We start from the raw sequence: 15000 nt of genomic DNA on the forward strand, positions 1-15000 counted from the left end.
ATGACCCAGAATCCACACAAAAAATAAAACCAAAAATAATAATAATATATATATATATATATATATATATATATATATATTTTTTTTCCCCTTGATTATTTGTTTCTAAAACCAAAGGGAAAAAACTGACCAGGACTGAACTGGGTCTGAACCAGGTCTAAACCAGTCTCAGTCCTGGTCTCAGTCCCAGTCTGGTCCCAGTCTCAGTCCTGATCACCTGACATCTACGCGGGCGCATCTCCTGGTTCAGTCCTGGTTTAGTCCTGGTTCAGTCCTGGTTTAGTCCTGGTTCAGTCCTGGTTTAGTCCTGGTTTAGTCCTGGTTTAGTCCTGGTTTAGTCAGACCTGGTTCAGTCCTGTTTAGTTTAGTCCTGGTTTAGACCTGGTTCAGTCCTGGTTTAGTCCTGGTTTAGTCAGTCCTTGTCCTGGTTTAGTCCTGGTTCAGTCCTGGTTCAGTCCTGGTTTAGTCCTGGTTCAGTCCTGGTTCAGTCCTGGTTTAGTCCTGGTTCAGTCCTGGTTCAGTCCTGGTTTAGACTTGGTTTAGACCTGGTTTAGACCTGGTTTAGACCTGGTTTAGACCTGGTTCAGTCCGTTGTCTGTTTTTTCATTTTGGTTTTGGAGACAAATAATGTTTTTATTTTGAAAAACGACTGAACGAACGACACTCGGATTTTCTCTATTTTTAATTTTCTATTTAAATTCTGATCTCTCAAAAATGTTCATAAATTAAAGTTTCTGAAAAAGTTTGCAATTCCCCAAAATTTCCACGGGCCGTAACTGGAGAACGACTGAAGGGGAGTTTGAGGAGGAGGGCGGAACGTTTGGAAAAACACGAATAAAACAAAAAAGCTCTGAGTCTAAAGGGACGAGTGGGACGTTTTCTGGACTCTGTGACAATGTCGTTTCCTCATCACAAACTTGGATCATCCGCCAGGGGTCACGGGGGGGGGAGGGGTCACGGGGGTCAGGGGTCACGGGGGGGTCAGGGGTCACGGGGGGTCAGAGGTCACGGGGGTCAGGGGTCAGATGCGGTGGAGCGTCGTTTGAAAAGCACTTTATTCGTGTCAAAGTGTAAAAAGTGAACATACGGTGTGTGCGCCCGAGCACCATGTCACTTCCTGTGCAGTCGGTTTCGTTTACGTCGAGTTTTTAATTTGAATTTGAGCGACTCGGACTCGGACTCGGACTCGGACTCGGACTGAAACATCACGACCTCCCACAGACGCCGGGGTTTGTCCGTCAACAGAGATTTGGTATTTTAAAAACTCAAAGTGTCACAAGGAAATGAAAAAAGAACCAGCGCCAGCTCACACAGGACTGGTCTGTCCAAAGTCCTGGTTTAGACCTGGTTTAGTCCTGGTTTAGTCCTGGTTTAGACCTGGTTTAGACCTGGTTTAGTCCTGGTTCAGTCCTGGTTTAGTCCTGGTTCCTAGTCCTGGTCTAGTCCTGGTTTAGTCCTGGTTCAGTCCTGGTTTAGTCCTGGTTAGTCCTGGTTCAGTCCTGGTTTAGTCCTGGTTCAGTCCTGGTTTAGTCCTGGTTTAGTCCTGGTTTAGTCCTGGTTTAGTCCTGGTTTAGTCCTGGTTTGAGTTTCTGTTCTGGTCGTGATGTTTTGGTTTTTGATTTTATTGAACTGAATCTTGACTTTTATTTTTATATTTTTGTTTTTTTTTGGTTTTTTAAAGTTGGACTCTGGACTTTCTCGCTCTTCCTGTTTTTTGTGCCAAACGTTTGATTTGGACGAGTGACTCTGGGTCGAGTGTTTTTGACGGCAGCTGTCGGTAAAACGTGTTTTTATTTTGAATAATGTGCTTTAGTTTTAGATAAAGAGGCATATTTCAAATACATAAAGTACATTTGTACACGCGCACTTTTGTGTAAATAAACGTTTACTGTTGCTGACAAAGGTTCAGTCTGGACTCTGTCTGAAACTCTTTAAGGTTTATATTTATTTTATTATCAGCTTTGTTACTTAAGTAAAAGTACAGATACAACAGTAAAAGTATCACTTGAAAAAAATCTACTTAAGTACAAGTACCTGTTTAAAAATGTACTTTAAAAGTAAAGTAAAAGTATTTCACTCATGTGTTTAATTTGTTAAAATGTAGTGATACTGATTAAAATTATATTTATATATATTTGTAGCGACTAAGCAATTTCTGAATTTTTCTCTTGAATTTTGTGTATTTTTTTTTTTGTTTGCTCAAAGTCGAAGCTTGAATAAACATGGTAAATATCGTCCACAATCATTTGAAAAGTACTTTTTACTCTTCAGTTCTGGTAAAAAATGTAGTTGAGTAGAAAGCACAGATACCTCGCCTCAAACGCAGTGTAATAAAAGTAAAAAGTACAGCTACAGGTAAAAAGATGGAATAATGAAGTTCTGTCCATTTTGAAAGTAGAGATGATTAAAAAGTGTCACATAAACACTTTTTTTTTTAAGTGTCAACCATTTATTGACTTTTTAATTTTTTTTAAATATGTATTATTGTTGTTATTATTATTATTATTATAAATAATAATAATAATAATACAATATATTAATAACATTATTATTATATATTATTGCTATATTATTAAAATATATTATCATTATTATTATTTTATTTTTTTATTAATAGTGGTAGTAGTATATTTATTTTCGTTCTATTATTATTTTATTGTATGACCTTGCTCGTATTTCCTCAAGATGTGACTGATTTGTTTTTGTTAGTTTGTTTGTTAAGTGATGTTTTCTGTGCGTAAAAATGAAAAAAGAGTAAAAAAAAGAGTAAAAAAGTGTGCACATAACATTTCTACATTTGTTTACACATAAAAAAAAAAAGGAAAAAAAAAAAAGAAACCGAAAAAGGAAAAATGCTACTTTAACACTTGTACTTTACTACTTTACTTGTACTTTATTGTACTTTAACATGTTCCACCTGTGATAAATAAATAAACCGTTTAAACCGTGCGCACCGTGAGTTCGTCCCCGGGCCGCGGCGCCTCCCGCACGCGGCGCTGGAGGCGTGTTCACCGGACAGACCCAGAGCCGAGCCCCGGAGAGAACCAGGGGAGAACCAGGGGAGAGCGCCCCGAGCCCCGCGCAGCCCCGAAACGGACGCTTTTCACGGGAGAAAACGTGAGCCCACCGCCGGGGCTTTAGTCCGGCGCCGGAACCGAACCGAACCGAGCGGTGAGTTTGACCCGAGAGCCGAACCAAAACAAAAGAGCTTTAGCATTAGCATTAGCATTAGCATTAGCAACACCCATAGGAATAGCGTTAGAATTAGCATTAGCATTAGCATTAGCTTGTTACCGTGAACATTTACCTGTGGTTCAACTTTAAACGTGTCATGTTGTTTGTTTGTTTGTTTGTTTTGTGCAACACGAGTTTAGTCTTTGTGCGTCACGTCGGGATTTTATATTCACATTTATTATACATTTTGGCGTAAATCGTGACACGTTTTGGATTCGAGGATTCGACTCTTAGCATTTAGCTTTAGCAACAATAACATCTTTTCGGCTTTTTTTATTTTTTATTTTTTTAGTTTTATCGTAAATTTCAGACCCGATCCCAAGTTCCCCGCGTGTAGAACTGAACCTGGACTGGACCAGGGACCAGGACCAGGTCTGGACTCGTACACAAGTTAATGTGAGTGTAGTTAAAGGTGCATTGTGGAACTTTTTCCGGTGGAGGGGCCCATCGGATACTTTTCTCCGTGGATCGGTCACTGTTCTGTCTCTGGAATGTAACGATGCACCGATAGCACTTTTTTAAAAACCGGCACGAGTACAAGTATGATTATTTGTGTTCTTGCCGATACTGAGTGAGTACCGATACCGATACTTTAACACACACACACCCCACCCCCACCCCATGAACACAGTGTCCCGGTTCTGCCAGTGTTCCGGATCTGCTGTTTCCTGGCGCGCTGAGAAACCCGGAATCTCATATCCCCGAGGACATGAGCAAATGCAGTGTCCCGGTTTCTTGACGTCATCTTACAAATGCACAAGCGCAAAAGTTTATATATTTAATATAGCAGGAGAAATACAAACACCCGTGAGCTCCTTTAGCGTCGGAAGCTCGGGAGGTTCTAACGAGCGGTAAATAAATCCGCTGAACATCAAACCGAACGTTTCCAAACACGATTGTACAATTTCTACTCCAGCGGATTCTTCATTAAAATCTTTTGAATAAATAAACTCAACTTTAGAACATATAAACCATAAACACTCTCGATCAGGGGTCGGACACCCAAAATGTTCAAAGAGCCATATTGGCCCAAAAAACCAAAAACCAGACCTGCCTGGAGCCGCAAAAAATGAAAAGCCTAATATGAAGACAACACAGGCTGTCAGTATATTAACTGTATAAACCGACTATTAAAATGATTCAGTACAAATACAAAATGAACATTCATGATACACAAACCCTCTGTGACCCTCTCAGACTCGCTGCTCCGTCTGTAGCCACTGAAATCAGGTGGTTAGTGTTTATTCCTTTGTCATTTAGGCCCCGTTTACACGTACACGGGTATTTTTAAAAACAGACACAACAGAGACATTTCCCTTCGTTTGTTTGGTTTGTGGTGATAATAAAATTGTCAAACGAGCGCGGAATTAAAGAAAACTGTTCTGCAGAGGCCGTGACGAACGTGAGTCAGGACAATCACATTTTCTTTGTGTTTTGGTGTTTTTTTAAGCAGAGTTTCTCAATTTTACCAAAACAAATGACTGTTCCAGGATCAGATTGGTCCAAAATAGAGACACCTGGGACGTTTCTTGTATAAAACTGAGACAAATCAGTGTTTTGTTTTTTTTTTGGTATAAATCTGTTGGGACTGGGACTGTCCCGAGGAAACAGGGACGTGTGGACTCCACTAAAGATGCACAAACTTCGCGAGAATCTGTGTTTCTGTGTTTTCATATCGTGGCGTCCGTTTCCGTCGCACAGCAGCGGAACAACGGAATAACGCAAAAAGAAAACGCATTTCAGGGATCATAAAGTCAAACCGCAGCTGTGCCAAGAAGGAAACTCGGTACAATGAGCCTGACCGGAGCCGACCGCGCCCTGCAGGACCCGCGGGAGCTCGACGGACGACAGCGCCTTTACGTTCACTTTTATATTGTTTGGAGGATTAAGCCTCTTGAGAGTCTCGTTTTTCAGGGTTTTCATCGTCACAACGACAAAGACACAAGGACAGAAACTCAGAACAAAAAAACAAACAAAATCAACACACACAGATCAAGTCAAATTTGAACAAAAACTAAGGCAGAGTTCAAATATCGTCTCAAAATACAACACGATTAACAACAACATTCATCGTTAAGATCAAAAACAGTTCCAAAGGTTCAGTAAATGTTGCACCGGAGCGTTTTTAAATGAAGAGACACAAGTGAAAGTGCGAATCAACGAGGAAGATTAAAGATCAGATTAATAAAGTGACTAAATGTGGTCGGACACATCAGATGAGAAGGTTCCATGTCAGATCGTGGTCACGTTTGTGGAGTGTGTGTAAACGAAGAAACACTCCTGTGGTGTTGTCATGACACTGACATTTAAACTGATACTGATACTGATACTGATCCTGATACCGATTCTGGTCCTACGATGATCATTAAAAACACTCGTTCTTTAGACAATCCAGTGTGATTTAAGGCCTGGTTTAGTCCTGGTTTTAATCCTGGTTTTAATCCTGGTTTAGACCTGGTTTAGACCTGATTTAGTCCTGATTTAGAACTTGTTTAGACCTGGTTTAGACCTGGTTTAGACCTGGTTTAGTCCTGGTTTAGACCTGGTTTAGTCCTGGTTTAGACCTGGTTTAGACCTGGTTTAGACCTGGTTTAGTCCTGTTTAGACCTGGTTTAGTCCTGGTTTAGACCTGTTTTAGACCTGTTTTAGACCTGGTTTAGTCCTGGTTTAGACCTGGTTTAGTCCTAGTTTAGACCTGGTTTAGTCCTGGTTTAGTCCTGGTTTAGACCTGTTTAGTCCTGGTTTAGTCCTGGTTTAGACCTGGTTTAGTCCTGGTTTAGACCTGGTTTAGTCCTGGTTTAGTCCTGGTTTAGTCCTGGTTAGACCTGGTTTAGACCTGGTTTAGACCTGGTTCAGACCTGGTTTAGACCTGGTTTAGTCCTGGTTCAGACCCGGTTCAGACCTGGTTTAGTCCCGGTTTAGTCCTGGTTTAGACCTGGTTTAGTCCTGGTTTAGTTCTGGTTTAGACCTGGTTTAGTCCTGGTTTAGTCCTAGTTTAGTCCTGGTTTAGTCCTGGTTTAGACCTGGTTTAGACCTGGTTTAGTCCTAGTTTAGACCTGGTTTAATCCTGATTTAGTCCTGGTTTAGTCCTGGTTTAGACCTGGTTTAGTCCTGGTTTAGTTCTGGTTTAGACCTGGTTTAGACCTGGTTTAGTCCTGGTTTAGAACTGGTTTAGACCTGGTTTAGACCTGGTTTAGTTCTGGTTTAATAAAAGTTAAATGTTGTCTCTCTATTCTTCAGCGCTGTGAGTCTTGGACCTCTGGAGCCATGTGCCCCTGGCCCCTGCTCTGAGGGCCCCTGCTCTGAGGGCCCCTGCTGTGAGGGCCCCTGCTGTGAGGGCCCCTGCTCTGAGGGCCCCTGCTGTGAGGGCCCCTGCTGTGAGGGCCCCTGCTCTGAGGGCCCCTGCTGTGAGGGCCCCTGCTCTGAGGGCCCCGGCTCTGAGGGCCCCGGCGTGAGGGTCCCTGCTGTGAGGGCCCCGGCGTGAGGGTGGCGGGCGGAGGATGGCAGGTGAGCTGTACCCAGGCTCCAACAAGCTGGTGCCCTCTGAGAGCAGCTCCACCCTCCAGACCCACACCCACAACCTGAGCCCCAGCGTCAGCAGCAGCAGCAGCAGTGCAGGCAGCACCGCGGGCACCACAGCGGGCACCACAGGGGGCGCCGCCGGGGGAGGCTCCAACTGGCAGGGCCTCTTCCCCACCATAAGAGAGAGGTAACAGCGCCCGCAAACAGCACCCAGAAATACTGCACCTCAAATACAAACATGGTCCCCGAAAATACAAACATGGTCCTTACAAATACAAACATGGTCCTCACAAACACAAACATGGTCCTCACAAACACAAACGCAACACCCGAAAACACAAACGCAACACCCGAAAACACAAACGCAACACCCGAAAACACAAACGCAACACCCGAAAACACAAACACGACACTCGAAAACACAAACGTGGTCCTCACAAATACAAGAGCGACACCCGCAAACACAAACACGGCTCCACAAATACAAAAGTCGCACACACAGCACACACTCAAACACAAACAGCCCTCACGCACATCCAGAAGGTTGTGGTTCTGTGTTACAGTTCAGATCTGTGGAGAGTCGTCGTTTGTAATGAATACGTTTAAAATGTTTAATGCCCTAACACGGAACATGTCCCACAGGAACTCGGTCATGTTCAACAATGAGATGATGGCCGACGTGCACTTTGTGGTCGGACCCCCAGGAGGAACACAGAGAGTCCCAGGCCACAAGGTACTGGACCGGGACTGGACCGGGACTGGACTGGGACTGGACTGGGACTAATCCAGGACTAAATCAGGACTGGACTGGGACTAATCCGGGACTAAACCAGGACTGGACTGGGACTAATCCGGGACTAAACCAGGACTGGACTGGGACTAAACCAGGGACTAATCCTGGACGGGACTGGACCGGGACTAAATCAGGACTGGACTGGGGGACTGGGACCGGGACTAAATCAGGACTCGGGACTGGGGGGACTGGGACTGGACCGGGACTAAACCAGGACTGGACTGGGACTAATCCGGGACTGGACCGGGACTAAACCAGGACTGGACTGGGACTAATCCGGGACTAAACCAGGACTGGACTGGGACTAATCCGGGACTGGACCGGGACTAAATCAGGACTGGACCGGGACTAATCCGGGACTGGACTGGACTGGGACTAAATCTGGACACTAAACCGGGACTGGACTGACTAAACCACTGGACTAAACCAGGACTGGACTGGGACTAATCCGGGACTAATCCGGACTGGACTGGACTGGAAACCGGACTGGACTAAACCAGGACTGGACTGGGACTAATCCGGGACTAAACCAGGACTGGACTGGGACTAATCCGGGACTAATCCGGGACTGGACCGGGTCTAAACCAGGACTAACCCAGGCCTGATGTCTGCGTGTTTGTTTCAGTATGTTCTGGCTGTGGGCAGCTCTGTGTTCCATGCCATGTTCTACGGAGAACTGGCAGAAGACCAGGACGAGATCCGGATCCCGGACGTGGAGCCGCCGTCGTTCCTCGCCATGTTGAAGTAGGTCACAGGGAATAAAGCTGCAGCAGAATCCCACATCAGGAATTTATTTACACACGAAATACCAAAAAACAAAACAGAACTGAATCCTGAGGAGGGGATTTATAAAGTCTAGGTTCAGACTTGGTTTAGTCCTGGTTTAGTCCTGGTTTAGACCTGGTTTAGTCCTGGTTTAGACCTGTTTTAGACCTGTTTTAGACCTGGTTTAGACCTGGTTTAGACCTGTTTTAGACCTGGTTTAGACCTAGACCTGGTTAGACCTTTAGACCTGGTTTTAGACCTGGTTTAGACCTGGTTTAGAGACCTGGTTTAGACCTGGTTCAGACCTGGTTTAGACCTGGTTTAGACCCTGGTTTTAGACCTGGTTTAGTCCTGGTTTAGACCTGGTTTAGACCTCCCTGGTTTAGTTAGTTTAGTCCTGGTTTAGACCTGGTTTAGAGGACCTGGTTCTAGTTTAGACCTGGTTTAGACCTGGTTTAGTCCTGGTTTAGACCTGGTTTAGTCCTGGTTTAGACCTGGTTTAGACCTGGTTTAGACCTGGTTTAGACCTGGTTTAGTCCTGGTTTAGACCTGGTTTAGTCCTGGTTTAGACCTGGTTTAGTCCTGGTTTAGTCCTGGTTTTAGTCCTGGTTTAGTCCTGGTTTAGTCCTGGTTTAGTCCTGGTTTAGTCCTCCTGGTTTAGACCTGGTTTTAGTCCTGGTTTAGTTTAGTCCTGGTTTAGTCCTGGTTTAGTCCTGGTTTAGTCCTGGTTTAGACCTGGTTTAGACCTGGTTTAGCCTGGTTTAGACCCTGGTTTAGTCCTGGTTCAGACCCGGTTTAGACCTGGTTTAGACCTGGTTTAGTCCTGGTTTAGTCCTGGTTTAGACCTGGTTTAGACCTGGTTTAGTCCTGGTTTAGTCCTGGTTTTAGTCCTGGTTTAGACCTGGTTTAGTCCTGGTTTAGTCCTGGTTTAGTCCTGGTTTAGACCTGGTTTAGTCCTGGTTACCTGGTTTAGTCCTGGTTTAGTCCTGGTTTAGTCCTGGTTTAGACCTGGTTTAGTCCTGGTTTAGTCCTGGTTTAGTCCTGGTTTAGACCTGGTTTAGTCCTGGTTTAGTCCTGGTTTAGTCCTAGTCCTGGTTTTAGTCCTGGTTTAGTCCTGGTTTAGTTTAGTCCTGGTTTAGTCCTGGTTTAGTCCTGGTTTAGTCCTGGTTTAGTCAGACTTCCTGGTTCAGACCTGGTTTAGACCTGGTTTAGTCCTGGTTCAGACCTGGTTTAGACCTGGTTTAGTCCTGGTTTAGTTCTGGTTCAGACCTGCACTTGTCTGAGAGATAAAATGAAGTGCAGCCATGAGTTTAGTTTTTTATAAAATGAAAATCACTTGAGATGAACCAGTATCGGTATCGACCAATATTGATACTTGATACTTGATCCGATACTGACGTTTTATTTGTCTCTTTTTGACCCGACTAAAGACACGACTCGCTTTATTAGAGTTACATAAATAATATAAACAATAAATACAGTAAATATGTTTTATTTTTATTTTACCAAAGATCATAAACTCACTGAAGGTGAAGTTTAGACTCACTGTGGATTTTAGAAATATCAGTATCGGCCAAATCTCTAACAAATCTAAATACATGTTCCACTCAAAAGTGTTTTTGACTGATTTTTCATCTGCCCCTGTCTCCTCTGCCCCTGTCTCCTCTGTCTCCTGTGCCCCTGTCTCCTCCTCCTGCGCCCCTGTCTCCTCTGCCCCTGTCTCCTCTGACCCTGTCTCCTCCTCCTCTGCCCCTGTCTCCTCCTCCGCCCCTGTCTCCTCTGCCCCTGTCTCCTCTCCTCTGCCCCTGTCTCCTCTGCCCTGTCTCCTCTGCCCCTGTCTCCTCTGCCCCTGTCTCCTCTGACCCTGTCTCCTCTGCCCCTGTCTCCTCTGACCCTCTGACCCTGTCCCCTGTCTCCTCTGCCCTGTCTCCCTCTGCCCCTGTCTCCTCCTCCTGCGCCCCTGTCTCCTCTGCCCCTGTCTCCTCTGACCCTGTCTCCTCTGCCCCTGTCTCCTCTGACCCTGTCTCCTCTGCCCTCTGTCTCCTCCTGCCCCTGTCTCCTCTGACCCTGTCTCCTCTGACCCTGTCTCCTCTGTCTCCTCTGCCCCTGTCTCCTCTGCCCCTGTCTCCTCTGACCCCTGTCTCCTCTGCCCCTGTCTCCTCTGCCCCTGTCTCTCCCTGTCTCCTCTGACCCTGTCTCCTCTGCCCCTGTCTCCTCCTGCGCCCCTGTCTCCTCTGCCCCTGTCTCCTCCTCCGCCCCTGTCTCCTCTGCCCCTGTCTCCTCCTCCTCTGCCCCTGTCTCCTCTGCCCCTGTCTCCTCTGCCCCTGCCTCCTCTGCCCCTGCCTCCTCGTCAGGTACATCTACTGTGATGAGATCGATCTTTGCGCCGACACAGTTTTGGCGACTCTGTACGCGGCGAAGAAGTACATCGTGCCTCACCTGGCTCGCGCCTGCGTGACGTTCCTGGAGACGAGCCTGAGCGCGAGGAACGCCTGCGTGCTCCTGTCTCAGAGCTGCCTGTTCGAGGAGCCCGAGCTGACGGAGCGCTGCTGGGAGGTGATCGACGCTCAGGCCGAACTCGCCCTGCGCTCCGACGGCTTCTGCGACATCGACGCCGTCACGCTGGAGAGCATCCTGCAGCGGGAGACGCTCAACGCCAAAGAGATGGTGGTGTTCGAGGCGGCGCTGAGCTGGGCCGAGGCCGAGTGCGGCCGCCGCGACCTGGAGCCCACCATCGAGAACAAGAGGCGGGTCCTGGGCAAAGCCATCTACCTGATCCGCGTGCCCACCATGGGCCTGGAGGACTTCGCCAACGGAGCGGCGCAGTCCGGCGTGCTCACGCTCACCGAGACCAACGACATCTTCCTGTGGTACACGGCGGCCAACAAACCCGAGCTGCTCTTCTGCACCAAACCGCGCAAAGGCCTGGCGCCTCAGCGCTGCCACCGCTTCCAGTCGTGCGCCTACCGCAGTAACCAGTGGAGGTACAGGGGGCGCTGCGACAGCATCCAGTTCGCCGTAGATAAACGCGTCTTCATCGCCGGCTTCGGTCTGTACGGCTCCAGCTGCGGCTCGGCCGAGTACAGCGCTCGCATCGAGCTGAAGAGGCAGGGCGTGGCCATGGCCCACCGCCTCATTAAATACTTCTCCGACGGTTCCTCCAGCACGTTCCCCGTGTTCTTCGAGCACCCGGTGCAGATAGAACCCGACACCTTCTACACGGCCAGCGTCATCCTGGACGGAAACGAGCTCAGCTACTTCGGGCAGGAGGGAATGACCGAGGTGCAGAGCGGGAGGGTCACCTTCCAGTTCCAGTGCTCCTCAGACTCCACCAACGGAACCGGCGTCCAGGGAGGACAGATCCCAGAGCTCATCTTCTACGCCTGACCCACCTCTGACCATCTTCTGCTCCATCAGACCATCCTCTGACCCTCTCTTGCTCCTCTGCTCCATCCTCTGCTCTTATCTAAACAGATTGTCCTGAGGACTCCACACTGAGGAGCAGGAGCAGCAGGAGGTCCTCTTTGAACTCTTCTCTTTAACCTCAGACACACGTTTCTTTGAGGGTCAGACTGAGGAGATGTTTGAGGGTCAGACTGAGGAGGTGTTTGAGGGTCAGACTGAGGAGATGTTTTGAGGGTCAGACTGAGGAGGTGTTTGAGGGTCAGACTGAGGAGATGTTTGTGAGGGTCAGACTGAGGAGATGTTTGAGGGTCAGACTGAGGAGGTGTTTGAGGGTCAGACTGAGGAGATGTTTGTGAGGGTCAGACTGAGGAGATGTTTGAGGGTCAGACTGAGGAGATGTTTGAGGGTCAGACTGAGGAGATGTTTGTGAGGGTCAGACTGAGGAGATGTTTGAGGGTCAGACTGAGGAGATGTTTGTGAGGGTCAGACTGAGGAGATGTTTGTGAGGGTCAGACTGAGGAGATGTTTGAGGGTCAGACTGAGGAGATGTTTGTGAGGGTCAGACTGAGGAGATGTTTGTGAGGGTCAGACTGAGGAGATGTTTGAGGGTCAGACTGAGGAGGTGTTTGAGGGTCAGACTGAGGAGATGTTTGAGGGTCAGACTGAGGAGGTGTTTGAGGGTCAGACTGAGGAGATGTTTGAGGGTCAGACTGAGGAGATGTTTGAGGGTCAGACTGAGGAGATGTTTGAGGGTCAGACTGAGGAGATGTTTGTGAGGGTCAGACTGAGGAGAGATGTTTGTGAGGGTCAGACTGAGGAGATTTTGAGGGTCAGACTGAGGAGATGTTTGTGAGGGTCAGACTGAGGAGATGTTGTGAGGGTCAGACTGAGGAGATGTTTGTGGGTCAGACTGAGGAGATGTTTTGAGGGTCAGACTGAGGAGATGTTTGAGGGTCAGACTGAGGAGATGTTTGTGAGGGTCAGACTGAGGAGATGTTTGTGAGGGTCAGACTGAGGAGATGTTTGAGGGTCAGACTGAGGAGATGTTTGAGGGTCAGACTGAGGAGATGTTTGTGAGGGTCAGACTGAGGAGATGTTTGTGAGGGTCAGACTGAGGAGATGTTTGTGAGGGTCAGACTGAGGAGATGTTTGTGAGGGTCAGACTGAGGAGATGTTTGAGGGTCAGACTGAGGAGATGTTTGTGAGGGTGAGACTGAGGAGATGTTTGAGGGTCAGACTGAGGAGATGTTTGAGGGTCAGACTGAGGAGATGTTTGGAGCTGGTTCCTTGAGGATCCTGTGAGCTCATGAACAGAATGAACTCATTTGTGTAAAAATTTTCCTTTAAAAAAGAAGAAAATTAAAACTTTTTGTATAAATGTAACGTCATTAACCTTTCAAATATATTTTAAATTCATTCAAATGTTTTTGTAAAAATCTGGGTTTGTGAAGAAAACAGCGCTCGGTTTCATCAAGAACAGAGCCAAGGTTTAGACCTGGTGTAGACCTGGTTTAGACCTGGTTTAGACCTGGTTCAGACCTGGTTTAGTCCTGGTTTAGACCCGGTTTAGACCTGGTTCAGACCTGGTTTAGACCTGGTTTAGACCTGGTTTAGACCTGGTTTAGACCCGGTTTAGACCCGGTTTAGACCCGGTTTAGACCTGGCTCAGACCTGGTTTAGTCCTGGTTTAGACCTGGTTTAGACCCGGTTTAGACCTGGTTCAGACCTGGTGTAGACCTGGTTTAGACCTGGTTCAGACCTGGTTTAGACCTGGTTTAGACCTGGTTTAGTCCCGGTTTAGACCTGGTTTAGACCTGGCTCAGACCTGGTTTAGTCCTGGTTTAGACCTGGTTTAGACCTGGTTGGTCTTTAGTCTCGTGTCTGTTTGTTTGATGAAGTGGCCTTAAATTGTGTTTAATAAAAAAACATATTTTACTCAATCTGACTTTGATTTGTGTCAGATGCCCTCCCCCCCGTCCCTCTGTGTGTCAGGTGCCCTCTGTGTGTCAGGTGCCCTCCCTCTGTGTGTCAGGTGCCCTCTCTCTGTGTGTCAGGTGCCCTCTGTGTGTCAGGTGCCCTCTCTGTGTGTCAGGTGCCCTCTGTGTGTCAGGTGCCTCTCTGTGTGTCAGGTGCCCTCTGTGTGTCAGGTGCCCTCCCTCTGTGTGTCAGGTGCCCTCTGTGTGTCAGGTGCCCTCCCTCTGTGTGTCAGGTGCCCTCCCTCTGTGTGTCAGGTGCCCTCCCTCTGTGTGTCAGGTGCAGGTCTGATCTTTCTTTTTTTTTTTTTTTTAATAAAAGTCACTTGTTAAAACCCCGAGCTCAGAAACATTTTTCTGTGTTTTTAGACCTGGTTTAGTTTGTTTCGCGTTTGTCGTTTGTCCCTCCCCGGGCTCCGTCCTCTTTATGTAAACAAAGCGAAGTCCACTTCCGCCTCGATCCCGGTTCTGGTCCCTCTGTCCTCTGTCCTCTTGTGTCCCTGTGTCCTCCTGGTCCCCGCCGCGTCTCCGTGGGACATGCACCGTCTCCAGGTCCTCTCGGGACACCTCCGTCCTCCGGGACAGTCCCCGGGTCCCGCCGCAGACGTGTCCGGCCTCAGGAGCTCCGTGTGCGGCGCCGCGGGACGCGACGGTCCCGATGATGTGGTGATCGTCCACGGACGAAGGACCGCGATCGGGAAAGCCAAGAGAGGCTCCTTCAAGGTCCGGACAGGACCGGGACAGGACCGGGTTCAGACCTGGTTTACTCCCAGTTTAGTCCCGGTTTAGTCCTGGTTTAGACATGGTTTAGTCCTGGTTTAGTCCCGGTTTAGTCCCGGTTTAGTCCCGGTTTAGTCCCGGTTTAGTCCTGGTTTAGTCCTGGTTTAGTCCCGGTTTAGTCCTGGTTTAGTCTTTGTTTAGTCCTGGTTTAGTCCTGGTTTAGTCCCAGTTTAGACATGGTTTAGTCCTGTTTCAGTCCCGGTTTAAGTCCCGGGTTTAGACTTTGTTTAGTCTTGGTTTTGTCCTGATTCAGTCCTGGTTTAGTCCCGGTTTAGTCCTGGTTTAATCCTGGTTTAGACCTGGTTTAGACCTGGTTTAGACCTGGTTTAGTCCTGGTTCAGTCCTGGTTCAGTTGTTGGTCTTGTTCCAGGACACGACTCCAGATGAGCTCCTCAGCGCCGTCATGAAAGCCGTCGTCTCAGACCTCAACCTGAGTCCAGACCAACTCGGAGACGTCTGCGTGGGTAAGAACTCAACCAGGACTGAACCAGGACTAAACCGGGACTGAACCGGGACTGAACCGGGACT

At 47.8% G+C, this 15000-nt stretch overlaps 2 protein-coding genes across 9 annotated transcripts in view; both read left to right on the forward strand.

Moving 5' to 3' along the window:
* Positions 1–2940: 2940 nt before the first annotated feature.
* LOC110175546 (BTB/POZ domain-containing protein 3-like) lies at positions 2941–13659 on the forward strand. Of its 6 annotated transcripts, XM_055154727.1 has the most exons (7): positions 2941–3171; positions 6475–6943; positions 7399–7489; positions 8175–8293; positions 10669–11918; positions 11968–12041; positions 12989–13659. In XM_055154727.1, the coding sequence occupies exons 2-5, from the start codon at positions 6735–6737 to the stop codon at positions 11699–11701; spliced, it is 1452 nt and encodes a 483-aa protein (XP_055010702.1). In that variant the 5' UTR covers positions 2941–3171; positions 6475–6734; the 3' UTR covers positions 11702–11918; positions 11968–12041; positions 12989–13659. The 6 variants fall into 6 exon arrangements, with proteins under 6 accessions (XP_055010702.1, XP_055010721.1, XP_055010712.1 ...); XM_055154746.1 differs by lacking the exons at positions 11968–12041; positions 12989–13659 and adding an exon at positions 12166–12222; XM_055154737.1 differs by lacking the exons at positions 11968–12041; positions 12989–13659 and adding an exon at positions 12116–12165.
* Positions 13660–14104: 445 nt separating this feature from the next.
* The window catches only part of acaa1 (acetyl-CoA acyltransferase 1), a 10199-nt gene continuing 9303 nt past the window's right edge, over positions 14105–15000 (forward strand). Inside the window, exons 1-2 of one of the 3 annotated variants that reach the window (XM_055154763.1) lie at positions 14105–14415; positions 14843–14936. In XM_055154763.1, the coding sequence (XP_055010738.1) occupies positions 14230–14415; positions 14843–14936 (280 nt within the window). In that variant the 5' untranslated portion in view covers positions 14105–14229. Of the gene's footprint in view, positions 14416–14578; positions 14750–14793; positions 14937–15000 lie in introns of those variants that run through there. The other 2 variants (XM_055154757.1, XM_055154762.1) reach the window with 2 other exon arrangements.

This window comes from Boleophthalmus pectinirostris, unplaced genomic scaffold (assembly GCF_026225935.1).
Source record: "Boleophthalmus pectinirostris isolate CB_2022bp ecotype Guang Dong unplaced genomic scaffold, ASM2622593v1 HiC_scaffold_10, whole genome shotgun sequence".
NCBI lineage: Eukaryota > Metazoa > Chordata > Actinopteri > Gobiiformes > Gobiidae > Boleophthalmus > Boleophthalmus pectinirostris.